The sequence below is a fragment of the Dendropsophus ebraccatus genome, chromosome 1, assembly GCF_027789765.1.
Source record: "Dendropsophus ebraccatus isolate aDenEbr1 chromosome 1, aDenEbr1.pat, whole genome shotgun sequence".
Classification (NCBI taxonomy): domain Eukaryota; kingdom Metazoa; phylum Chordata; class Amphibia; order Anura; family Hylidae; genus Dendropsophus; species Dendropsophus ebraccatus.
In genome coordinates this window covers 182,547,953-182,574,255 of record NC_091454.1, presented here as the reverse complement: position 1 = coordinate 182,574,255, position 26,303 = coordinate 182,547,953, and the positions used below count along the sequence as shown (strand labels likewise).

The following is a 26,303-nucleotide window of genomic DNA, read 5'->3' as shown; positions in this document are numbered from 1 at the left end:
CTGCGGATTCGTAGCGAGAACCGCTGCGGATCCGGTACCATTCACCCCTATGATAGCACATACTCGCAGCGGGATTCACATCCCGCTGTGAATATGTGCTTTAACCCCCCCGCTGTCCGCAGCCCCGCCGCCGCATCCCCCATCCCCGGCCCCATCAGTCCATCCCCGGCCGCATCCTGCAGCCGAGAGCATACAGTACCTGCTCGGCGGCGCGGCTGCAGTGAGGCTCCCGGCTCTGGTCTCACTCAGCTGATCTGAGCGGGACCGGAGCCGGCAGCCTCACTGCAGCCGCGCCGCCGAGCAGGTACTGTATGTTCTTGGCGGCGGGCTGCAGGATGTGTCCGGGGATGGGAGTATGGGGGGATGCGGCCGGGGATGGGGGGATGCGGCTGGGGATGGGGGATGCAACGGGGCTGCGGATAGCGGGGGGTCAAAGCACATATTCACAGCGGGATGTCAATCCCGCTGCGAGTATGTGCTATCATAGGGGTGAATTGATACTGGATCCGCAGCTGATCTTGCTGCGAATTCGCAGAAGTGAGATCTGCTGCGGATCCGGTAGGTGTGAAGGCACCCTTAAAGGGATTCTCAGGAGAAAGAAATGTATACCTATCAACTGGTTTTAGAAAGCTATACTAATTTGTAAATTGTAATAGTAAATAGTAGTAGTAGTAATAATAATAATAATAATAATAATAATAATAATAAAAAATCCTTAGTGCTCTCTACTGCCACCTCTGTCCATATCAGGAAATATCCATAGCAGGAGAAGTTTTCTATTGGGAGTTGCTTCAGCTCTAGACAGTTCCTGACATAGACAGAGGTGGCAGTGAAGAGCACCTGTCTGACTGGAAAGACTAAACATCCTCCAGGGCATACAGCAGCTGATAAGTACTGGAAGGCTTGCATAGAAAATAACAATAGAATTAATTTAGAAAACTGAATAACTCTCTGGCACCAGTTGATTTGAAAACAGTTCTTTTCCCCGGAGTACCCGTTAAAGTTCTGAAATCTTATCTACACATGCAGCATGTCTGATTTCTGTGGATTTTCTGCAGAGAGAAACTTTCGCAAATGTATATACTAGCTCAGTCTACTATGAGAAGCAAATCCGCACAACAATCCGCCAGGATTCCCTGCAGATTTTTACCTTTCCTATTGATTTTAATGGGGGAAATCCATTACAGATCTGTAGAAATTGCTGGCACTGTAATCTGCTGCAGATCTGCTGTGTCACTTTCCACATAGAAAATCTGCAGGTCAGTCTAGTGCAGAGCAGAGAGTGGAGGCGTGCGAGGAATCGCATTGACACATTGAGGCAGGCGGGATTCTGAGCGGAGTCTGTGGAATTCCGCCTGTGTGAATAGAACCTAAGGGTGCATTTACTCAGAGAAATTTATCTGACAGATTTTTGAAGGTTATAAACGAAAGACTGAGATTTCTCCTTTTCTCAGATCGATTCCTGGCTTTGGCTTCAAAAATCTGTCAGAAAAATCCCTTTGTGTAAAGGCACCAATAAGTGACCTATTTTATTGTTATAGCTAATTCTAAGAGGTCTAATGTCCAGTTTACTAGAATCATTGTTTGTGTGAACATAACAAGAGAAGCCAAAGTTTATCCAGATCATATATATATATATATATATATATATTGCTTTATATTACTGCTCTGTGTATTGTCCCTATACTGTAATCTGTGTGAATTAGCTGTGATGCTCCTATGATGAATATAGGATTCTCACTATCTCCAATCCATAGAATTATTATTCTGCCTATTGGTTTTGTAGATTGATCCCAATGTGATGATCTATTCCTCAGTTTTAGCCCAGTGTGATGACTGATGCTGGTTGTCTCCATTGATGCAGTTGTGCCCATCCTGGAGGACAGCATCTTCAGGGTGAGCAGCTGCATTAACCCCTTGTTGCCTGGCCCCTCTGCAGCCCTGCCATGAATAATCCCATCCCCTCCTCACCCCTCCAGCAGCTCTGTGTGATTAGTGACGGGGTGGGGAGCTGCTGCTGCTGCTGCTGCTTCTCCCAAACATGTGACCCCTTTGTTAGAATGAGACAGTGGAGATGTCCTCAGACTGGCTCAGTAACCAATAGATGGCAGCAGAAGGACACTCACATACCAGCTGCCTAAATAAACAGAAAGGGGGTTAAAAAAGAGAGGAGAAAAACTTGTCCAAGATGGCGTCTGACTGGAGGGAGAGGGAGCCCCTCTCTGCATCCCCGGGCTGGTGAGAGAGGGGAGCGGGCAGCCTGGCAGGAGCAGGAGGAGGAGGAGGGGGTCCTGATCACTACATGGCGCTGTCTCTGCTCTGGGGATTGCACTGGGCTGGATGCATCCTGCTGCTGCTGCTGCTGGCTGCTGGAGGTGAGTGCTGCTGCTACTGCTGGGAGATGGTGCTGCCCAGGACAGGAGGGGGGCAGATCTGCACCCCAGTACCAGGCTGTAGGGTGCATGGAGGCTGGAGGAGGATGAGGAGGAGGATGGTGCTGGTGATGGTGCCTCCTCCCAAACCCTTATGGAGAAAGGTGCACCAGCAGCAGGCATGCCAGGATAAATGGCTGCTGCATTCCTGATATGTGCCAGTGGCTGTAAATCACATGGGGCACATGCAGGAGATGTGGACATGGCTGGCTGCTATCATTCTATATATATATATATATATATATATATATATATATATATATATATATATATATATATCCCTGATTGAATGACACTGACTCTATGACAAGTTCATGGATTACAGGTCAGAGCATGTGCTGGTAGTGTCATGTAGGAGATGTACTGGGAGAAGGACATAGTGTTCAAACAAGACACATGTTACAGGTCAGTCCATAGAATGATATGACACTGAGCCTGAGATATAGTACAGATCAGTCCATAGAATGATATGACACTGAGCCTGAGATATAGGACAGGTCAGTCCATAGAATGATATGACACTGAGCCTGAGATATAGTACAGGTCAGTCCATAGAATGATATGACACTGAGCCTGAGATATAGTACAGGTCAGTCCATAGATATGACACTGAGCCTGAGATATAGTACAGATCAGTCCATAGATATGACACTGAGCCTGAGATATAGTACAGATCAGTCCATAGAATGATATGACACTGAGCCTGAGATATAGTACAGGTCAGTCCATAGAATGATATGACACTGAGCCTGAGATATAGTACAGGTCAGTCCATAGAATGATATGACACTGAGCCTGAGATATAGGACAGATCAGTCCATAGATATGACACTGAGCCTGAGATATAGTACAGGTCAGTCCATGGATATGACACTGAGCCTGAGATATAGTACAGATCAGTCCATAGAATGATATGACACTGAGCCTGAGATATAGTACAGGTCAGTCCATAGATATGACACTGAGCCTGAGATATAGTACAGATCAGTCCATAGAATGATATGACACTGAGCCTGAGATATAGTACAGGTCAGTCCATGGAGTGATATAGAGTCATCTATAAGCTATACTGAAAGACTCACACAGGGTTATGTCATAATACTGATTCTGACATATGGCAGGTCAGTCTATGTTGTGATAGACAGTCATCTATGAGCTATACTGATAGACTGACACAGGGTTATAACATGACACTGACTCCATGTACTGTTCTAGTCATGTATTAATGGCACTGATACAACAGCACTGGGTAATAATATGACATTGTGCCATATTACAGGTGAGCCCATGTAGTGATATACAGTAATATGTATAAGCTATCCTGGTAGAATCACACGGTGTTATAATATGGCACTGCCATATTACAGGTTAGTTCATGTACTGATATAAAGTCATATGTTTGAGCTATCCTGATAGACTGACACAAGGCTATAACATGACAGTGTGCCATATTACAGGGCAGTCCATGTAGTAATAAACAGTAATATGTATAAGCTATACTGATAGACTGACAGAGGGTAATAACATGACACTGTGCCATATTACAGGTCAGTCCATGTAGTGATATAGTTATGTATTAATGGCACTGATACTACAGCACAGGGCTATAACATGACACTGTGCCATATTACAGGTCAGTCCATGTAGTGATATACAGTAATATGTATAAGCTATATATACTGATAGACTGACACAGGGTAATAACATGACACTGTGCCATATTACAGGTCAGTCCATGTGGTTATATAGTTATGTATTAATGGTACTGATACTACAGCACAGGGTAATAACATGACACTGGCTCAATGACATTACCATATGTTCCAGGTCAGTCCTTCTCTGATGAAGGAGAAATGGCCAAGAGCATGACATGACATTTATAAATTACACGTCTATCTATAAATTATCCTGACACAATAGCACAGGGTTATGACATGAATCTGTAATACAGATCTAGTGATATACGGCTACCTTCATGTATGAACTAACCTGGTAGAACTGCTGAGAATAGTAACCTGACACTGACTCTGTTACATGCACTGATATAGCCCTGTGTAACGGACATGGATGTAATGGCAGCATGGCAGTGGCATGCTTGTGATGTCAGAGGGTTATGACAAGACCCCGACATCGTGACGTGCTCGTGTAGTCCGTGTCTGGTATTACCCCGACACAAAGGCAGATGGTAATGACAAGACATAGACACTCTGAACTGCTGATAAATCCAGTGAGGTATGGACACCTTTATATGTGAGCTACCCTGCTAGAGTGAGAGTGTATTATCCATCTATTACTGGCCTGTCTGTACACTGATGTGTTCTTCTATGGTATATTAAGTGGATAATATTGGTTATTCTGTCAGATTGGCATCTATAAAGGTGTGGGATATATTAGGTAGCAGGCGAATAGACAGCTTTATAAGTTCATGAGGAAGCAGGAAAATGAGCAAGCATAGGGATTTGGCAGGGGCCACATTGTGATGGGGTCTCCAAAATATTAGGTTATTCTTGGTACACAATGGTCGATACCGATCAAGAATTGTCCAAGGAAGGACAACTGGCGAACCAGTGAAAGTTTCATGGCGCCCAAACCCTATTGGAGGTACACAATATTAGGCATTGGTGTTACTAATAATATGGCTGATCGGTGTGATGGCAGGTGAGAGAAGGCTGGCCAACTAGAGAGGCATCTGTGAATGCTTCATAGTTGTTGTGCATTCTGGGATTTGAAGTTCTTTACTAGCTTGAGAGATTATAGTGCAGTGGAGTTACTGCTCCTTTGCCTTGTCTGTAGATTTTGGACCTGAGGAAGGTGTGAGAGTTAACCCTGAAATGTGTTGTTCGATTTGTGGACCACATTGGTGGAGCTGGGTTGCACCCTGTACCCTGCTGTAAGATTACAGGTGTGTCCATGTGTGACCTATACAGCCTTGTATTATCTGCTCTGTGTTCCTTCCATGGCCTTGGCTCATTGAAATGCCTGTATGATGCACTTATGTATAAATTGACCTGATATAATAGCACAGCGCCATTGACGTGTTGATTTATTAATATATAGACAGGGCATATGTTGTCTCTTATTTATGGTGGGATCGAAGAGCTGACACTGTGACAGATTGCTACAGTCACTGCTTAGCTCCGGCTTGTTTCACTGAAATTGATACAGAATCACAAAGGTTCGCAGACTCTAGGAGATTTATATTTGTCCCATAAACCAAAGTCTTGATTTTTCCAAATACAGTATATGAATGGAAACAGAAAGTGTCTATTTACTAACAGGTATTAGTTTTATATACATTGTCTGCATGATGTTTGCTGGGAAAGTGATTATCTATTTATCTATCTATCTACGAAAAAAAGCAGCGGCACTCAGGAAATAAGGTGCAGGGGTGCCAGCGGCAAACACCCGAATCCAGGGTGTATGCAATATAAATCAAAAAATATACCGCAGCACACCACAATTGCAATGAAAAAAAGTGATTTATTTACCCATGTGAGGAAATGCAACGTTTCAGCTCAAGCGATATGAGCCTTTCTCAAGCAGTGAACACACACCCCTCTGTGGGGGGATTTTATACACATCAAGCCAGTCAACAATTAGTGACAATAAAGTGCAAAATAGAGCAAAACTGTACAAATCGTGATGATAAGCGCATTAAGCGGTAATATATCATTGTTACATATTATAACCAAAATAGCATAAAGAGTGTATAGCAATAGTGAGTATAAAATAAGTTAAAGAATCAATCAGGTAATTAACGACCATCTGTGAGTAGACAGCGGCGGCTGATACAGCGATCCAAACCCTCTGCTGTGAACAAGCTTATTTACAGAAAAACTAGAAAAAACATAAAAGGCAAACTGACCGTATAGAGAGCGCTCCATGTGTATGTCTCTAATGAGGTGAAGCGCACAGCCATGTTAGAACGCAACAGCGTGCGTGTCAGTAGGTTGTGCGCATGCGCAGATGCTGTGCTAGGAGCCAATGAAAAGAGAGTGGGGAGTGTATACATGATCACATGATCATGACGTGTTTAGATGAACGTATAAGGAATATATTAAATATATCTAACGTGTTACAGTGTAACAAAGTAATCAGAGGTAATCAAAGGTAATCAGGAGCGGAGAGTGGGTAATGCAGGACACCAACATAACACTATATGATTCACACAAGCACACCAATTACCACTGGACCTGTAATCACCGGACAAAAACGCTATCCAGATAACTACAAGTGTCCGGTGTCACTACTCAGCGCAGGGGTAAAACCGCACCAAGAAGTGCTCCAGACAAACCAGTGGGGGCTCACAACACACATATCTCCCTGCTACCCTATTACCGCTTCCTCACAACATGATGAGTTACAGTAGTTAAAATAACAGAAATGTGCACACGTACATGTCAATAGTATACACTCCCCCTGTTAATAGCCATTTGCGGTCAGTTTATCCAGAATAATAAAAAAGTGAAAAAGAGAAAAAAAAAAAATTTCTTGAGGGATTCACGCTGCAAGCTGTCGGGTGTCAACTCACACTAGAGGTGCTTGATATCTTGATCTATCTAAAAAGAGAAAAATATTTTTTGAATATATTCTACTTAATAATAGTTACATAAAGCAAAATAATTATGTGTGTTCATGACTCCACACCTCAAGGTAAGTATCTCAGGTACATCATGGCACAAGCTGATAAGGTTTCTGGCATACAACACATCCTCCTAATCATAACTGGCTAACTAAACATTAGTTGTTAACATAATAAATATTAGTTACTGTATCTTGGGAGTAACTTGTAATCCACATTTAAACCCAAGGGTCTCAAGGTTTGTGATTTGAAGATCCATTCTAATTCGCGTTTTTTTAGGAGGGACAGTCTGCGGTATATTTTTTGATTTATCTATCTATCTAGCTATCTATCTCATATCTAGCTATCTACAGATAAACCTGCGGCACATGATTGTTTGTGAAGAAATTAAAGTAAATTTATTCTATAAATAAAGTTGCAATATTTCAACCGCCTCTCATGGCCATTTCCACGCATGCAAGCGGCTTGAAAATAACCACGAGAGGCGGTTAAAACATCACAACTTTTTGGAATAAATTCATGTTAATTTCTTCACAAAGAATTCAGTGCCGCTGTCAGTTTTATCTGATCTGATCTGGCTATTCTGTCTATCTATTATCTATCTATCTGTCTGTCTATCTGTTTTATCCATTTGGAAAACCCAAGGGAGCAGCACCGCTGTGTTGTTGCGGGTGCGGGCAAGTAGAAGCAATCACTCTTTCCCCTTACTGGATAGATAGATGATAAATGGAACAGATAGATTGATAGATAGAACAGATAGAAAGTGATATAAAACAGAAGTCTTGCAGCACTCCAAAGTTTTGAGGTTCAAATTGTGTTTTTTGAAGGTAAAATTTCACATAAAAGTGTGACGTTTCAACGTCTCAATAACGTCTTTCTCAATACTGGAGAAAGACGTCATTAAGATGAAGAAACGTCACACTTTTATGTGAAATTTTACCTTCCGAAAATACTATAAAAACCCCAGATCTTTGGAGTGCTGCAAGACTTCTGTTATCTATCTATCTATCTATCTATCTATCTATCTATCTATCTATCTATCTACCTATCTCATATATTATTGATATATTTATTTATGTGTGTCAATCTATAGTTAGGGGGATCTGTGTTTTCTCTTGAAGTCAATCAACTTTTGTAGGAAGAAAGGAAATGCCCCATCTGGATAACCTCTAAATCAGCACCCAGCTGCTTAAACCATTGGTGATCAATTTTTACTGGTGGGAGAAGAAGAGGGTCCACACAGTAAAATGGAGACTAAGGCTAGGTTCACACTGCGTTTTCAGCATCCGTTTAACGGATCCGTTTTTTTTAACGTCCAGAAAAATAGGGTCAGCAACGTTTTTTTGTCCGTTTTGGTCCGTCAAAAAAAACGGATCAGTTTTTTTTTATAATGGAAGTCAATGGAAAAACGGATGCACACAAGTGAATTCGTTTTTTGCAATCCGTTTTTCATGCGTTTTTTGCAAAAAACGGATGCGTTAAACGGATGCTGAAAACGCAGTGTGAACCTAGCCTAAGCAGCATCTCTCTGCTCTCGCCAACATGATTAGATGCTGGCTATATGGAGGGCAAATGAGCAGGAGTTTTCCTACAAGTACAGCCCCTTTAAGACCTTAGATATACTGTGTATTTGTGTTTACTATTGAAAAACCACCTCTATTATTGTGCCTCATTGGTTTTAACAGGTACAGATCTCTACATTTACGGCTTGTAAAAGCAGTTCGAGGAACAATTCCTTGAACTGTTCATGTAAGTAAGAATATTGTCGCCAGTGGTCAGAACCATGGGTTTTAGCAGTGTATTTGTGCATAGTTTTTTGGTGTAGTAGTGTCTTTGCTTTCTGTCCCATGACTGTTGCCAAGCATGAATAAGGCTTAATACAGCTGTTAGCGAGTTCACTTGGGTCCATCTATATTTTCTATAAAGAAGAATTGAGCGTGCTTGTGTAAGCATAGTTTCTTTACGTTTCTTCTTCTCTCTCCTGCTAGTTCACATATAGGGGACGTGGGACCCCATTATTATGTTCCCTAAATGTCCCAGCAATTAAATGATCAACAATCAAAATTTTCAAATATCCTATAGACTTAATATATGACACTTATATATACAAAACTAATGTTTGTATGATTTCCAATACTTAACCAACTAGAAGTATCCAACTGTGGACTATATAAATTATTATGTGACCCAGTCTCTCTCCTTTCCTAGTAGTTTCCTACAATGTATCGATGTTGGTAAGGAGCTGTATACATTATATTTTGGCTGTACCAGGCCAGTCTAGTTGGTAAGCCTTCCCTATGTGCTGCTGTTATACATTGGGATAGCATCAAATTGGTATTCTTATGGCTATATCCATGTTTCTCCTGCCCTGTATAACTCACACAAGACTGTCTGGACTCCATAAAACAGTAGTCACTCAGCTATGACAAGTGTTAAAGGGCTAGTGCAGCAAAAAAAAAAAAGAAGAAAAAAATTAACTGGTGCAAGAAAGTGCCAGAGATTTGTAATTTACATCTATTAAAAAAATCTCAAGTCTTCCGGTACTTATCAGCTGCTATATGGCCTACAGGAAGTGGTGTATTCTTTCCAGTCTGGAGAGCAGGAGAGGTGTCTGGGGGGATTTGCTACTGCTCCCAATAGTTCTTGACATGGACAGAGGTGGCGGCAGAGAGCTCTGTGTCAGACTGGGAGGAGTGCACTTCCACTTCCTGCAGGACATAAAGCAGCTGATAAGTATTGTAAGACTTTATTTTTTTATTACTAATTACTTATTTAAATTATATTAATTACTTATTTAAATTACTAATCTCTGTCTCTTTTTGACACCAGTTCATTGCTAAGATGTGGTATACAATGGCACACGGCTGCTTCATACAACTTTAGAGAAGCTGAGTGAGAGCTAATGTTCATGGCAGAAATCCCTCATAAAATCTATGTACTATTTTCAGCCTGGCCATTTTCCCATGCTTGACTGAGATCTTGAAAATTGTGAAGAACTAAAATACAAAGTATACATGAAAGTTACATAAATTTTCAATATAAGAAGAATACACTTCATGAACATGGGAAGCACCTTTTACTGTACTGATGGCAGCAGACTATGCTAGAATGTATGTGTGTGTGTGTGTGTGTGTGTGTGTTCAGGACAAACATTTCAGTCTCACCATGTATATTTGACTTTCACATATACCCGTAGCGGTGAAGGATAGATCCGCACCAAGAAAAACAGGTCACAAGTGACATGTCTTCCCATGGGTATGCAGCTATCTCAGCTTTATAAATGAAGCAGTTAGAGGAATATGTTCCAAGGACTATTTTTATGGAAAACAAAATGATTTTCCTTATTGAAGAGCAACAACATTGCAGCTGATTGGGCATTGCTGTGGCTTAAAAGGGAACTGTCCAAAGCAGGAGAAGTTTTCTATAGGGATTTGCTGCTGCTCTGGACAGTTCCTGACATGGACAGAGGTGGCAGCAGAGAGCACTGTGTAAGACTGGAAAGAATTCACCACTTCCTACAGGACATACAGCAGTTGATAAGTACTGAAAGACTTGAGATTTTTAAATATAGTTAATTTTTAATCTGTATAACTTTCTGACATCAGTTACTTAAAAAAAATAAAAATTCTTTCCCCTCCATTGATGAGGGTCCCAGTGGATAAACTCTCAGGAATAAGACACATATCACATCCATCATGGAACTTTTGGTTCCATTAGCGCATTCATATCATTTCATATTCAGAGCACGTGGATGCAAATGCTCTAGATGTGTTCTGCTATGCTTCATCAACTGGAATATAAATATGTGTATAAATATGGATGTATACATGTAATATCCCTGTACTGCGCTGTAGAAGATGACAGCTTTCATTATAGCCTGGGGGCTTATGCGTAAAAGGTGCAGATGAGGGAAAATATTGTCATGCAGGGTTCTACAAACAGGGCAGGTACGCCCACCGGGTGGGTAAGTGGAGCTCAAGACAGTTTATTAGATATTACTGTATGGGGTCTTGGTACCCTCTTATATTATACACAGACGAAACCCATCACTGGGCATTGTGTAAGCCGACATAGAAAAGATTGTGCAACGTTTAAAGTGTTTGCAAAGTACAAGGGCAAAAGAGGCGGAAAGTGTGACATATTCCTCCCACTCCGTGAATCATTAGCATTTTGGGTTTTTCTGAAAATAGTCTCTAGATGAAGGTCGTATTTTTAGTTCTTGGAGTGTTCTATGTGTGCATATTCTTAAAGGGGTTTTACCAGATTTTACTCCTAAAAATGCTGAGACCATTTCATCCAATAGTTCTGGAGCTGTTGTGGCTGTATTATGTACAAGGAGGGGAGGAGACATGTAAGAGCTATCCCCCAGCTGCATGTAAAGACTGGTATAGGGGAGGAGGACCCAGCGCCGATGTAAACACTGACAGTAGAAGTGCATTTGAAGGGATTGTCCAGCGAAAATCTTAAATTTAAATCAACTGATATCACAAAGTTATATAGGTTTGTAATTTACTTCTATTAAAAAATCTCAAGTCTTCCCATACTTATCAGCTGCTGTATGTCATGCAGGAAATGTTTTATTTTCAGTCTGACACAGTGCTCTCTGCAGACATCTCTGGCCGAGACAGGAACTCTGTCTCCGTTTTCTATGAATCCCCATAGAAAACCTCTCCTGCTCTGGACAGTTCCTGTCTCGGCCAGAGATGTCAGCAGAGAGCACTGTGTCAGACTGAAAATAAAACATTTCCTGCAGGACATACAGCAGCTAATAAGTATTGGTAGACTTGAGATTTTTTAATAGAAGTAAATTACAATTTTATAAAACTTTCTGACAACAGTTGATTTGAAAGAAAAAGATTTTAGCTGGACAACCCCTTTAAGAGATAGTAAAAGCCATCATTTTTTTTTAAATAAAGATCAATTACAAACACTATGGGGGAGATTTTACTATGGGGGAGATTTATCAAACATGGTGTAAAGTGAAACTGGCCCAGTTGCCCCTAGCAACCAATCAGATTCCACCGCTCATTTTCTGTGAGGAATTTCTGTGAGGAATGAAAGGTGGAATCTGATTTGTTGCTAGGGGCAACTGAGCCAGTTTCACTTTACACCATGTTTGATAAATCTCCCCCTTTTATTCCTAGTAAAATAGTCAGCCTATTCTATGTTTACATGCATGCAGTACACTTGGTAGTGGCAGTGCTCTACATTGCAGCCTTGTCCAATTACAGTAAATAAGACTAAGCTGCAATACCCTGCACAGCTGCTAAACATATGCTCTTTTGGCCGCATAGTCAAATTGTGGTCCTCACAGAGTTGCTCAAAAGTCCTGGCAATATGACGTGGTCTCTAAAGCCTGCATTTCTCTTTAGGTCAAGGTGCTGTTGCTTTTAGTTCTGATAGTCTCCAGAGGTGTCAGTGCCCGATGCATTGGTACCTGGAGCCAGGGGCGTAACTAGAGATGGGTAGGCCCCATAGCAAACTTTTGATTGGGGCCCCCCCTCGACCGACGACTACGCCATCAACACACGCAGCTCTACACATGTTCTGTACTCCATATACATTATATATGGAGTTATATTAAGTGACTCACAGGGGACGTCTTCTCTAATCAGAGTTCTTCCATTTTCATTTACTTCTTCATCTGACCTGGGCCATTATGAGAACTTCTTCGAGCCACAAATCCACAGAATCTGCCAGACAGACATATTAGGCTCCTCACTCTGGCACCATCCTCATCTCTCTACAAACTGCACATTTGTTTTGGCACCTTTACACCCTAATTTAGCTGGGATTTGATCCCCCTTATGTTGTCCCTCTATAAATGCCCCCTTATGCTGCCCCTAATAAATGCCCCCTTATGCTGCCCCCCCATAGATGGCCTCCTTATGTTGTCCCCCAATATATGCCCCCCATAGATGGCTCCCTTATGCTGCTTTCCATAGCTGGCCCCCTTTGCAAATCAGAAAAACCCCCACACAACTCACCTAACAACACGCTCCCCCGTCGGCTGTCTTCTCTTCGTCTTCCCCAGGCAGCTCTGCAGATCCCAAGCTCAGTGTCCGCCGGGGCTAGTACTTCCAGCACAGGGAGCGCGTGTTAGAGACGCTCCCTGTCCCGGAAGTTCTAGCCGTGGTGGACACTGAGCTCGGGACTTGTGGAATCCCCAGGACACCCCCAGACTCCAAACAGCTGCAGCACCCAGAAGGCCTGCTCAGCCGCCGGGTGCTGCAGGCTATGTCACCCCCGGGGGCCCGGACTGATGCAGGAGGGTCCCGTAGCGGCTGCTACGGCCACTACAGCAGTAGTTCCGCCATTGCCTGGAGCTATTTTATGGCAGTTTTGGAGCAGTGGCTAAGCGCCCTTTCGGGTCATGTCAATATAGACCACATATATTCTATTGATATACTGCAACAAAGATGAGAAGCAGTACTCCAGTCTTTATACAAAAGAACCTGGTGGGGTAATGTTCTGTCCATAGGATGGCTGACATGAAGGAGTATGTGACCATGCCCGCCCCCAGAGTCCACCGCTGAGGCTGTATATGCCTATGGAGGACACTGGAGGCGGGGCATGGTCACATGCTACTCCATGTCGGCCATCTTATGGACAGAATCACCACAGAGCAGGGCAGCACAGCAGGGAGGAGGAGGGGAGTCTGATTTTAGCTCTATGAGTTACACAGGGAGCTGCTGTCAGTATATACAGTGAATACACTGTACACTGAACGATCTTAATATAAAGTGGCCAAACCCCTTTAAAGTTAAGTTAACCCCATGCCTTACTTACTAATAATAATAATAATAATAATAATTTTTATTTATATAGCGCCAACAGATTCCGCAGCACTTTACAATTCTGGGGGTACATACATAGACAAAAAAAATCGACATTACAGAGATACTTACTAAAACAATATACATCCCACACCCCTCTCTGCTTTGTGATTGGCTCAGAAAAAGGCAAAACGTAATTGTAAGAAGGAAGAACAACACAGGAGCGGCGATCAGAAGATATTCCAGCTCTAGTGCCAGGGGAGCAGGGGAGGTGGGTATTCAGGTGTTTCTTGTTTTAGTGCACAGGAAGGCATGACGTTTTTTCTAGAAAATCTCTTTACAGCGAATATACCACTAGGTACATTGCTTGGTGTTTTTTGTTTTTTTTAACATAAACAGACTGGCATCAGCATGAGGATTCCGGACCTGCGGTGCTCTTTTTGAACCGACGCCCAGTTCCTGCGCACGGCGCCAGTCTATTGCCAAGCACCAGCTGGGCATGAAGCACTGGGGATGGGCCCCAGTGTGCCGAAACCCCCTTCCCTCTGTGATGTGGCTCCATTAGAATCAATGGAGCCGCGTCACAGAGGGGAGGGTAGATCCTGCCTCCGGTGCTTCATGCCTGGCCAGTGCTCGGTAATAGACTGGCGCCGTGCGCGGGAACTGGGCGGCGGTTCAAAAAAAGTACTGTGGCACTGGCAAAGAAAAGTGAGTGTACCTAGTGGTATATTGGCTTTAATCTGTCACTGGTCTTGAGATGCCTATTTTGGTAAAATCTTGTCTTCTTCATAATATACCGATTATAGAACACATTGTCTTATATGTCTGCACTGTGGGGGTTTTCTGTTGTTCCTCCTGGAAATGTATGAATACATTTACAACTGGTATAGTCACAAGATTGAGAGTTGGCTCAATGTTTTTTGAGTGGTGATATAAATGTGAAGCTGTGCACCATCCATGTGACCTGCCACAATACACAGCACAGTCTGAATTACACACTAGCTTGTGAAAGAGCCTATGCCTCAAACGTTGCATATATATAAACTTTTACCATATATGACAAGCACAGCTATACATTTTTACAATTTAAAAATTACAATGTGCTGACCGGCACCTGTATAAAACCATGAATACAATGGCATATGCTGGCTGAATGTTTGACCAAAAGCAAGAATAGAAAACTGGGCTTTTCTTTTCTTTGTCATACACAGCCTGATTTTGTCATCACTGGTTGAACAGAGCCAACTTGTGTATAGAGAAACCCCCAACTGTTAACACCCCCTTGTCAATTTATTCATGAATTTCTATTAGGATTATCGGTGTTACCACACAATGCAGTGTACTAAGAATAGACGCCTCAGAACTGTTATTTCACAAAGAATACAAGTATTTGCTAGAATAGACATGTCAGAGGAGCTGACAGCTTCTTTTTAAGCATTATAAATAGATTTTTAGCCTTATCAAGTGGTGAATCTTTTTTTTATAAAAATTCCAAAAACTGGCCCCAAAGAAAGAACTGACCAAAGATCAGCCGCCAACCACTGTTCCAAGGCCCGATAAGATAATATTTAACAGGAGATCTGGTAAATGAACATGCATTCGGCTGACACATCCACTGCAGAGGTTACTCAGGCCATTATATATAATAGATCTGTAAACCACAGTGAGCGTTCTTCCTCAGTACATATATACTTGTAAGTATTGTTCCTTCTCTGCTGACAATAGCTCTCTGGAGGTGACCCAACGCCCAGCGCTTCTCATTTCAGTGCTTAATGATTTCTATAAATATTACTTTTAGAAGTATGTGTAACCAGGACATATTTTAACACTATACGGTTCTCCATTTTTACTATATATATACAGTATATATGTTTGATATATGAAATAAAAAATAGAAAATTACTGCAGCAAACTGCTAGTGTGAGCACTCACCGTATATACAACCCCCAGCTTACACATGATAAAAACCTGTTCTAAATTTTTTTTTTTTAAATATAAAAAATTAGATTCTTAGCAAACCATTCGATCAAATAGAATGTACCAACTCACCACGTATACGCAAATGTACCAGCAGTACATTCACTTTAAGATTTTCACATGGATAGATGGAAGCCATTGCTGCAGTCCTTTTTTTGAACCTTGGCCCGGTTCTTGTGTTGGGTGCCTTCCACTGGGGTTGGGCCGGCCCGCTTCTAGTGCTTCACCTCGCCCAGGGCTTGGGGATAGAACGGCGGCAAACGTAGGAACCGTGTTCCCCGCACTGGAGCCATTCTGTCCATGTGAAAATCTTAAATGTGACCCCACAGAGAGTAAGACACTATACTTAGCTAACTGCTTAGAACAAGTTTTAATTTTTGTTATATTTATTTTCATGTTTTTGCTGGGGGAGTATATATGGTGAGTCCTGACACTAGCAGCAATTTTCTATATTTGTCTCTTTGTTACCCACGGCAGCGTGCAAACTGCATAGTGTGAACAAGTGTGAGTGGAGCGCTGGCTATTCGTTTGCTTTATATGATTTATAAGATATCTCGTACTGATCTAGGTTACATGAACTATAGTACTATAGGCTTCAGAGCTGAATTGTTAGTTGGGAAATTGTACACCAGGCACCTTACAGTTGTAACAACGGCCTTATGGAGATGTGGACCCACTGGGTCAGTGATGGATTTGATTTGGGACTAAAGCAGGGAGCAAAGCCACAGGGCTTTAGCAATATATGCCAGAATCAGAATAACAACAATCAAATTGGTGAAATTAACTTATAAAATAGTGTATAATTGAGTGTTGTAAACCAATCCTCTATCCATGCTCCAATAATATGACTATGGTGCCACACAGGGGTCTCAAACTCGCGGCCCTCCAGCTGTCCCTTTGCTTTGGCTGTCCCAGGCATGATGGGAATTGTAGTTTTGCAACAGTTGGAGGGCCGCGAGTTTGAGACCCCTGTGTTGCACCATAGTAATTGATAGACTGGTTATGTAAGCTGCACCTTTCTCTCCACAATGGCCCCAATGTGTCCCTCTTGGCAAGTGAATCAATTGCCCTGATAACAGCCACCCCACGTTGGCACCTTACCTTGCTGTACCCTAGATCTTCTTGACCTCCCTACCTATTTCTTCCTACTGTTACTTAGATTCATCAGGGGTACTAATATTGGAAAAAGAGGTGAGTGTTGGATTAGGTAATTAAAGGCAAAGACCGACCACAAGATATTAACCCCAAAATAGCTCAGAAATGCACTGTAGAGGGACAAATAAAAATGTCAAAACAACTCCGACTATAATGTCCCCAGTACACATTAATACAACCATAAAAAACTGAGCAGCAGTAAACAAAGCCCAGCGTTATGTCTGGAGCAGGGGTGTAACTAGGATTTATGGGGCCCCATAGCAAAACAAAGTATGGGCCCCATAAATCCTACTGTCTATGGGGTGGTGGATGCCCCCTTCCCCGGGACGGCACAGCTCCCCAGAGGGGCTCTCACAGCACAAGCAACTCTGACCCCCCAATGACGGCATGGCTCCTCTGAGCGGCTCTCTCAGCAAGGGGACAGTGATTAAATACCCAGGCCCCCCTGCTGCATGGGCCCCATAGCAGCTGCGTGGCCTGCCTCCATGGTAGCTATGCCACTAACTGTTAGGATTACCCTTTTACATTAGCATAGACTAATTCCTATTCCACCGGACGATTATCGTTCAGATTATCGTTAAATCGTTCGAATCTAAATGATAATCGTTCGGTTGAAATGCAGTTAACGATTAACGACCGAACGAGAAATTGTTGATCGCTTTATAAGACCTGGACCTATTTTTATCGTTGCTCGTTCGCAAAACGTTCTCGAATCGTTTGCATTGAATAAGACGTCGTTCAATCGTTCGCAGTAGATACGAACCCAATAGCGAAGAAATAGCGAAGAAAAAACAATGGCAAATACGATCATAAGTAACGATTATCGTTCCATGGAAATGAGTGAACGTTTTCAGGTCTTTTGCAATAGCGGTCGTTTGAGATCGTTAATCGTTAACGATTATGCAAATGATAATTGTCCGGTGGAATAGGGCCCTAAGACAGTTTTTATAATAGCTGATTGAAATTGCTGGAAGCAGAAATCTAGTTGTCTAATAGGCAGAGAAAAAAAATCACTGGACATTAAGGCAAATTGATGTGAAGCTTGAGGAAAAATCCAGCAAGCTTTACTCTTCTGTGTTTCCCAGTGCTTCTAAGCTAAGTATCTTGAGTTCAGGCTAGTCTAAGTTAAGTTATAATAATGCTTTTATTTGTATAGCGCACAAAGATTCTGCAGCACTTTACATACTTATTGCCAATTATTGCTCCCTGTCCCCAGTAGGGCTCACAATCTAAATCCACCTATCTGTATGTTTTGGGAGGAAACCCATGCAAACACGGAGACAACATACAAACTCTTTGCCGATGTTGCCCTTGGTGGGCCACAGTGCTAACCACTGCACCCTAGCCTACTGCAACAATAGGGATGATAATAGCTCCAGCGTTGAATAAAACTTCAATACCTTATTAAGACATGTTAAGAACCAGACATCGATGTCTGTAAAAATAGAAACCCCAACACATTTAAAAGTTAAACTTCTTGGTCTGATTACTTTCTTTTTTTTTTTTTTTTACGGATATCGATGTCTGCTTATTAACATGCCTTAATAAAGTATTGAGGTTTTAGTCAGCGCTGGAGCTGGAGCCATCATTCCTATTGCTGCAGTGGATCTTCACCAGGAGTCTGCCGTGTTCACCTGCCTTGCGTGCTTAAGCCCTGGGACCTGGATTGCACTATAACCCTTATCTAGTGGTGATCTGACGTTGATTTACTTATTTACATTCACACAAGACTAGTACAGATACGTTTTTACATTAGTAGTATGTATTCAAGTCCTGGTCTGACCTCAGCTCTCAGGTCATTAGACCCATGGTTAGGCTGGTGTGAACCGGTCCTTACTCAAATACATTACATCAAAATTACATCAATATGTTGTTTTGCACTATTGGAAAAATAAAAGAAAAAGAAAGGAATGTCCAAAAAAAAAAAATTACATCAATATGTAGCCCCGAGAGGAATGATGTGTACCCCTTGGGGTGCATGTACCACAGGAGTACGATGAAGGATCTATACTCCATGATTTGTCTTCTAAGTTGTTCATGTATATACTCAGCTTTATATCTATTTTTATGAAAGTCTCATTGTGTCCTTTTAGGCTCCAGTGGAGTTTTTACCCCCCTTGCTTTTCCAGACTTCTATTCCTGTAGGCAAAATTGATATTTCAGTACTTGGAAAAGCTGCAGAATGGATGGTGTAAGACAGGGGTCCTCACGTTTTGTCAGCCATGTTGAACCTTGAGCGATGGTCGGGAACCACATTCAACTCAGAATCCCATTACATATGGGGAAATAAGGAATTTTCTGATACATATTTCACTGTAAATTGTTATACTATCATATTGGTGTTGTTTAATGGTTAAGGATATGCCAGCAACCATTTCATTTGTTATGCATGTGACTATGGTGTGAATATGGTGAGCCATACCAACATCCACTGACCAACTGATTGAGGGAACAATACAGGAACCTATAGCCACTGGGGATGTAAATTATAAACTAGATTATTACCCAGCAGTTGCACACAGACGTCTATGCAGAAGAGATGACTGAACCTCGCGTGTGCAACATTTGATTGCCAGTTTCTGAAGTAGTTGGATGCAGCCCTAGGAAGTCCTGGAAAACATGGATACAGACTGTGGCTATGTTCACATTATGTAAGAGACCGGCCATTCCGTGACCCGGCTGGTACTGCAGTACTACTTTAGCGCTGCAGACTTCTGATGCGGGTGCATCCGTGCGCGCCCGCATCAGAACTCCCTACAGCACACTATAGAACGTGCGGCCGGAACCGCTCGCTCCATAGTGTGCACTGAATAGCGGTCGCAGAAAACTGATATGTCAGTTTTCTACGGCGCCGCTAGGGATCCCGGCCGGAGCATATACTATGTGTATACACTCCAGCCGGGATCCTTTCTGCCTGCAGCACTACGTAATTTCACACTACGTAAGTTCCGTTGTTTCAATGGTCGTGACTTCCACGGAACTTACGTAGTGTGAAAATAGCCTGTGGCTGTATCCTTGTTTTCCAGGCAGCCTTAGGACTGCATCCACCGGAAATCAAGCGCAGAGTGTTTAGGTTCAGACAAATTTGATATTTGTTCATCTCTACTGTACAAAACTCTTTCTTCCATGGTTTTTGGAGCTAGATGTTTTCCATATTATAGTAAGGAATGCTTCTAATTACAGGGAAGCCGCAATTTGTGATATATGGAGCCGAGCCCTGTACTTTATATACAAGATGCAGGCCCAATTATACAAGATCTCTATACTGTAATTCACTGTATGTGCACAGCAGTATGTATTGTTTACCTATATGTCAAGTGGCGACCCAATCTCACTCTTTCGTTACATTAACGGCTGGTAACTAATTATGTCTGAATATCGTGGAAACCCCTCACTGCTAGAACAGACGGCTTCAATATGAAATGTGTAAAGCAATGTGGAGGTAAAGCAAGGGTATAAAGAGTGCATATAACTAGTGATATGACGTGCAGAAGGAAAAAGACTAAATCTAGTATAATGAGCGAATAATGACTGGTACCTGTTATATAGACATGGCTAACAATGCTAGCTAAGTGTTTTTGAAGCAACAACAATGGCTAATCTTTCAGATGCATAATCAGCACTGTATCTTAAAGTGACTCTGTACCCACAATCTGCCCACCCCAAACCGCTTGTACCTTCAGATAGCTGTTTTTAATCCAAGATCTGTCCTGGGGTCCGTTCGACAGGTGATCCAGTTATTGTCCTAAAAAACAACTTTTAAACTTGCAGCCCTGTGTCAAACTGGCATGGCATAGAGTGTCTGTGCATTAGGCTGGCACACCCTCTCTGTCCCTCCTCCCCGCCCTCTTCATCATTAGGAATGCTCCAGGCAGGTATTCTACTATTCATCAGCTGTGAGAACACGGCACATGGGCTGAATCGTTTAGGCACCTGTGCAGTGTTCGCTGCAGAGGAATAGGAAAAATCCTGCCAGTGGCGTTCTTGATGAATGATGAAGAGGGTGGGGAGGAGGGACGGAGGGGTGGTGCAAAGTTAGGGCACAGACACTCTAGGCCACGCCAACTTGACACAGGACTTCAAGTTTAAAAGTTGTTTTTTAGGACAATAACTGCATCACCTGTCAAAAGGACCCCAGGACAGATCTTAGATTAAAATTAGCTATCCGAAGGTACAATACAAGTGGTTTGGGGGGGGGGGGGGGGGGGGTCAGATTGTGTCTACAGAGTCGCTTTAAGGGTAGGTTCTCAGGGTGCAGCTATCCACCTGCTATGGCCAATAGCAGCACAATAGGCTTAGTAAACAGGCAAAATCATGTAGCCATTGGCCATCCCATATTGGCAGGTTTCCACCTGAACGCAGAAGCTGCACCGTAAGACTGTAATTTTAGGGCCCTATCGTTTGTGTGTCGTTGATTTAAGCCCCTATTACACGGGTGATGTTGAGAAGCAAATGACAGCTGTCAGCGCTTGCTTGCTTCTCGTTCCCTTCTCTCTGCTGGTGCTATTACACGTGTCAGCAGGGAGCGGGTGGGAGCCGGGGGGCTGCTCAGGTGATCGCTAGATCGTCCAGGCAGCCTATAGAAGATAGCAGTGGTTTGCTACCGCCACTCCTATTCCACAGGGCAACGCCAGCAGATCGTTACTATATTAGTTGTTTGCCTTTCAACAGGTTGAAAGACAAATGACAGCAACAGATCAGTTGACATTTTTCATCTCAGCTGATCGATGTCTTCTATTACACAAGACGGTTATCGGCCATAACGGCTGTGTTTGCCCGAATATGGCCAATAAATGCTTCGTGTAATAGGGCCTCAAGCCTCCAGAGCAAGTGATGCAAATGACAAGTCAGGCTATGACCCACAATGTATCGTCATATTAATATGCTCCTATGGTCCAAGTAGTTTTGCCTTTAAAGCACTAAAACCAACACGGAAATGCCCATTCCATTGTATCTACCATACAGAACTACCCATATTATGCTTCTATCCACTGCTCTTTAAAGTATATGCACACTGAGCAATTCTTGCAAAATTTCGAGGGGATTCTGCATCAAAATGTGTAAAGAATCCGCTTGAATTCCACCCGTAAAAATGAGCAGTCTTGACTTCAATAGGTTTCTATTAGGTTTCTGCCCATTAGTGCACACGGCGGAATTTCTGTGCCGAATCCTATAGTAGAGGAATCCGATAGTAGTCAGTGGGGCTCAAATTCTGCTTGAATTCCTGTCACATTCTACTAGGGATGCACGATGCACCGAAAAATCGATACTACTATCGATTTTCGGGGCAAAAAAATGGTTCGGTACCAGGATTTCCTGGTATCGATACTTTGTTAAACTACAAAATAGTGTAGTTTAACAGAGTATAGTGCAGAGAACATGACAGGCGGCTACCTGAGCGCCTGTCATGTTCTCTATGTGCCACCCCTGCAAACACAGACCTGGGACCCGATCTTCCGCGCACCATGCTGCTGCCGCCGGCCGTTCCTGCCTCTCACATCGCCGCGGGGTCCCGGGTCAGTATAGCATTACAGAGCAGCGTCGGCGGCAGGAGAGGGAAGAGAGAGGCTGAGAGCTGCACCGTCCGGGGGAGAAGGCTGGAGGTGGGGGAGGCGAGGAGGAGATATGACAATAGGTGGGTGGCTGTGAGGTGGGAGCCGTCAGGACACTCCCGGGCCGGCATCAGCAATGTGGGGGGTGAGCAAAAGGTCGGCCTGGCTGCAACTGGGAAGGGGGAGGGGGGCGGTAGCCTGCACATTACTCTGCCGCCCGAATCCAGATGGAATAGTGCAACTACAACCCCCATCATCCCTGATAGCTGAAGTGTATTACATGACTACAGTTCCCATCATCCCTGATAGCTGAAGTGTATTACATGACTACAGCCCCCATCATCCCTGATAGCTGAAGTGTGTTACATGCCTACAGCCCCCATCATCCCTGATAGCTGAAGTGTGTTACATGACTACAGCCCCCATCATCCCTGATAGCTGAAGTGTGTTACATGACTACAGCCCCCATCATCCCTGATAGCTGAAGTGTGTTACATGACTACAGCCCCCATCATCCCTGATAGCTGAAGTGTGTTACATGACTACAGCCCCCATCATCCCTGATAGCTGAAGTGTGTTACATGCCTACAACCCCCATCATCCCTGATAGCTGAAGTGTGTGTTACATGATTACAGTTCCCATCATCCCTGATAGCTGAAGTGTGTTACATGACTACAGCCCCATCATCCCTGATAGCTGAAGTGTGTTACATGACTACAGCCCCCATCATCCCTGATAGCTGAAGTGTGTTACATGACTACAGCCCCCATCATCCCTGATAGCTGAAGTGTGTTACATGACTACAGCCCCCATCATCCCTGATAGCTGAAGTGTGTTACATGCCTACAACCCCCATCATCCCTGATAGCTGAAGTGTGTGTTACATGATTACAGTTCCCATCATCCCTGATAGCTGAAGTGTGTGTTACATGTATACAACCCCCATCATCCCTGATAGCTGAAGTGTGTGTTACATGCCTACAACCCCCATCATCCCTGATAGCTGAAGTGTGTTACATGACTACAGCCCCATCATCCCTGATAGCTGAAGTGTGTTACATGTATACAACCCCCATCATCCCTGATAGCTGAAGTGTGTGTTACATGCCTACAACCCCCATCATCCCTGATAGCTGAAGTGTGTGTTACATGTATACAACCCCCATCATCCCTGATAGCTTAAGTGTTTGTTACATGACTACAGTTCCCGCCATCCCCCTGATAGCTGAAGTGTTATTGTGCATATTATAAGATTATCACCTTCCTGATGACGCACGGTAAATGGTGCAAGCGGAGAAACCACCAAATTCAGTACCACATAAAAACGTGCTACTAAATAAAACTACAGATCACCCCACAGCCATGCAGGCTAAAAGATAAAAAAGTGTTAGGAGTGAGAATAGGGCAATTTTTTAAAGAACATTTATTTTAAATAAGGCAAACTTTAGTTTTAAAATAATATGGTCCGTACGGGCGCATCTCTATTCTTGTGGGTTTTTTTTAAATAAAATTTATTAAGTATCGAATTGGTATCGAGCATTGAAAAAAAAAAGTTGGTATTGGTATCGAACTCAAAATTCTGGTATCGTGACAACACTACATTCTACTCCTATTCTGCCAGCGCAGAAAAGGAGAGGAAATTTCAAGCAGAAATCTTTCCTCTTCAGTTCCTTGCGGAATCCGCGAGAATTGCTCAGTGTGCATATACCCCTAAGGGTATGTTCACACTAAGTAAAACAGGCAGAATTCTGGAAAGTTCCGCTGCGGAATCCCGCTTGTCTCAGTGTCCCATAGCCCGTCTATGGGAGAGCGCACGCTCCTCCGCAGCTACCGCTCTCCGCTCAAAGAAGTGACATAGTTTTCAGTGGTTTTGTATTTTGAAAAGCAGAAGAACCTATAGTCACATTGTGGCCCTCCATATGCAAATGAAGAAGGCTGACTTGCCTGTAGCCCCACATTATTTTGGTCAAGGCGTATTGGAAGGAGATATTGGTGCCTCTTGAAGAGTAAGGACCCTTTTACACAGAAAGATTATCTGACAGATTATCTGCCAAAGACTTGAAGCCAAAGCCAGGAATGGAATTGAAAAGAGGAGAAATCTCAGGCTTTCCTTTATGACTTGATCTCTGTTTATAGTCTGTTCCTGGTTTTGGCTTCAAATCTTTGGCAGATAATCAGTCAGATAATCTTTCTGTGTAAAAGGGCCCTAAGACTTCTTTGAGTACAATGCATGTTCATGAAAGCCTGGCGCCCCTTGAAATGATTTAGAAAAAGCATCTAATAGATGGTCAGGACTAAAGAGGTTGGTCTGGTGACTTAGGGCCCTTTTACACAGAAAGATTATCTGACAGTATATCTGCCAAAGATTTTAAGACAAAGCCAGGACTGGATTTGAAAAGAGGAGAAATCTCAGGCTTTCCTTTTTGACCTGTTCTCTGCTTATAGTCTGTTCCTGGTTTTGGCTTCAAATCTTTGGCAGATAATCTGTCAGATAATCTTTCTGTGTAAAAGGGCCCTAACTTGGGCTCATTTCAAGCATTATACTTTGGAAAGTTAACAGTTAAATTAGGTTGCATGTAAGTTATGGAGTGAAGGCACTGCTCTTTGAGTCTGGTATCACTATTCCAGAACAATGTGTGTCTTCAGGTGTACCTATTATTAGAGAGAAGTGTATCTATTAATATTTTATCTAGCAGCTATGTACTGGGAAAACTGGAAAAACATACAAAAGAAAATGATGAAGCAGGTGGGAGTTTATGGTGCCAGACAATTCTACATCATTGTCTTCAGCCCATGTTCAGATGGCTATAATAGCATCAGTATTATGGCTGCAAGACTTGGATTCCACATTGTTTAAAGGAGAATTCCACTTAAACATAACTTTTGATATATTGCTGCCCATGGTGAGACTAATAATTTCTTTCATACTTGATATTATCTATTAAGTCTTCTTCCATCAGTTCTGAGCTGCTGCTTTCTGCTAAAGACACAAAAATCTGTCTGTGAGCCTTTCTCTTTCTCTCCCCCTCCTCCCCCCTCCCTTCTGAGACAGCTGATGTAAACCCTGGCAGGCTTTATCTGCAACTTTTTAGCTTCTTTGTAATGCTGAGAGGTTATAATGAGGTCAAGTTGCTGATGAACTCACTGTGATTAATCCTCCCAGCATTACAAAGAAGCAATGTGGCACTTACAGCCAGTCAGGGACTTGTTTACATCAGCTGTCTCAGAAGGGAAGGGGGAGGAGGGGGAGACAGATAGAAAAGCTCACACACAGATTTTTGTGTCTTCAGCAGAAAGCAGCAGCTCAGAACTGGGGCAATTAAACTGAATAGATAATAAGTGTGGAAAGAATTGCCAGTGTCACTATAGGCAGCAACATATCAAAAGTTATGTTTAAGTGGAATACCCCTTTACCTAGGAATACTTAGGTTTAGTTCAGTTGGTTCAGGTGCTGCCAGCTGGACCATGGCTGCAACAATGCTGAAATGTTATGGCCATTAAAATAAGACCCAGTAGTTAGAAAAAGAAATAGAAAAAGTTGACTACAATAATATTTGTAACATTAAAAGGCTGAATAAACACTTTAAAGACTTGAAGCTACCATGGTTGGAAAACTACCACAAAGTTCACATTGTTTAGGAATAAAATAGGGTTCATGATTCCTAATAAAACTCTATCAGTTTAATTTGTATCCTCTTATGGAACACAGCTGGACACATCCCCGAGGCCAGCTCCCTTTTTTGGCAAGAAATTACTAAAATGACAGTATTTTATTTTTTATTATGTAATAGCGTCACCACCCAAATACATAATTTCTCTATTATTGTG

The 26,303-nt window shown here is 42.7% G+C and overlaps 1 protein-coding gene across 3 annotated transcripts in view; it reads left to right on the top strand.

Moving 5' to 3' along the window:
• Nucleotides 1-2,125: 2,125 nt before the first annotated feature.
• The window catches only part of IGDCC4 (immunoglobulin superfamily DCC subclass member 4), a 69,780-nt gene continuing 45,602 nt past the window's right edge, over nucleotides 2,126-26,303 (top strand). For 2 of the 3 annotated variants that reach the window (XM_069985646.1, XM_069985664.1), the window contains exon 1: nucleotides 2,126-2,375. In XM_069985646.1, coding sequence (XP_069841747.1) covers nucleotides 2,303-2,375 — 73 coding nt within the window. In that variant the 5' untranslated portion in view covers nucleotides 2,126-2,302. The remainder of the gene's footprint in view (nucleotides 2,376-26,303) is intronic. The other variant, XM_069985639.1, reaches the window with a different exon arrangement.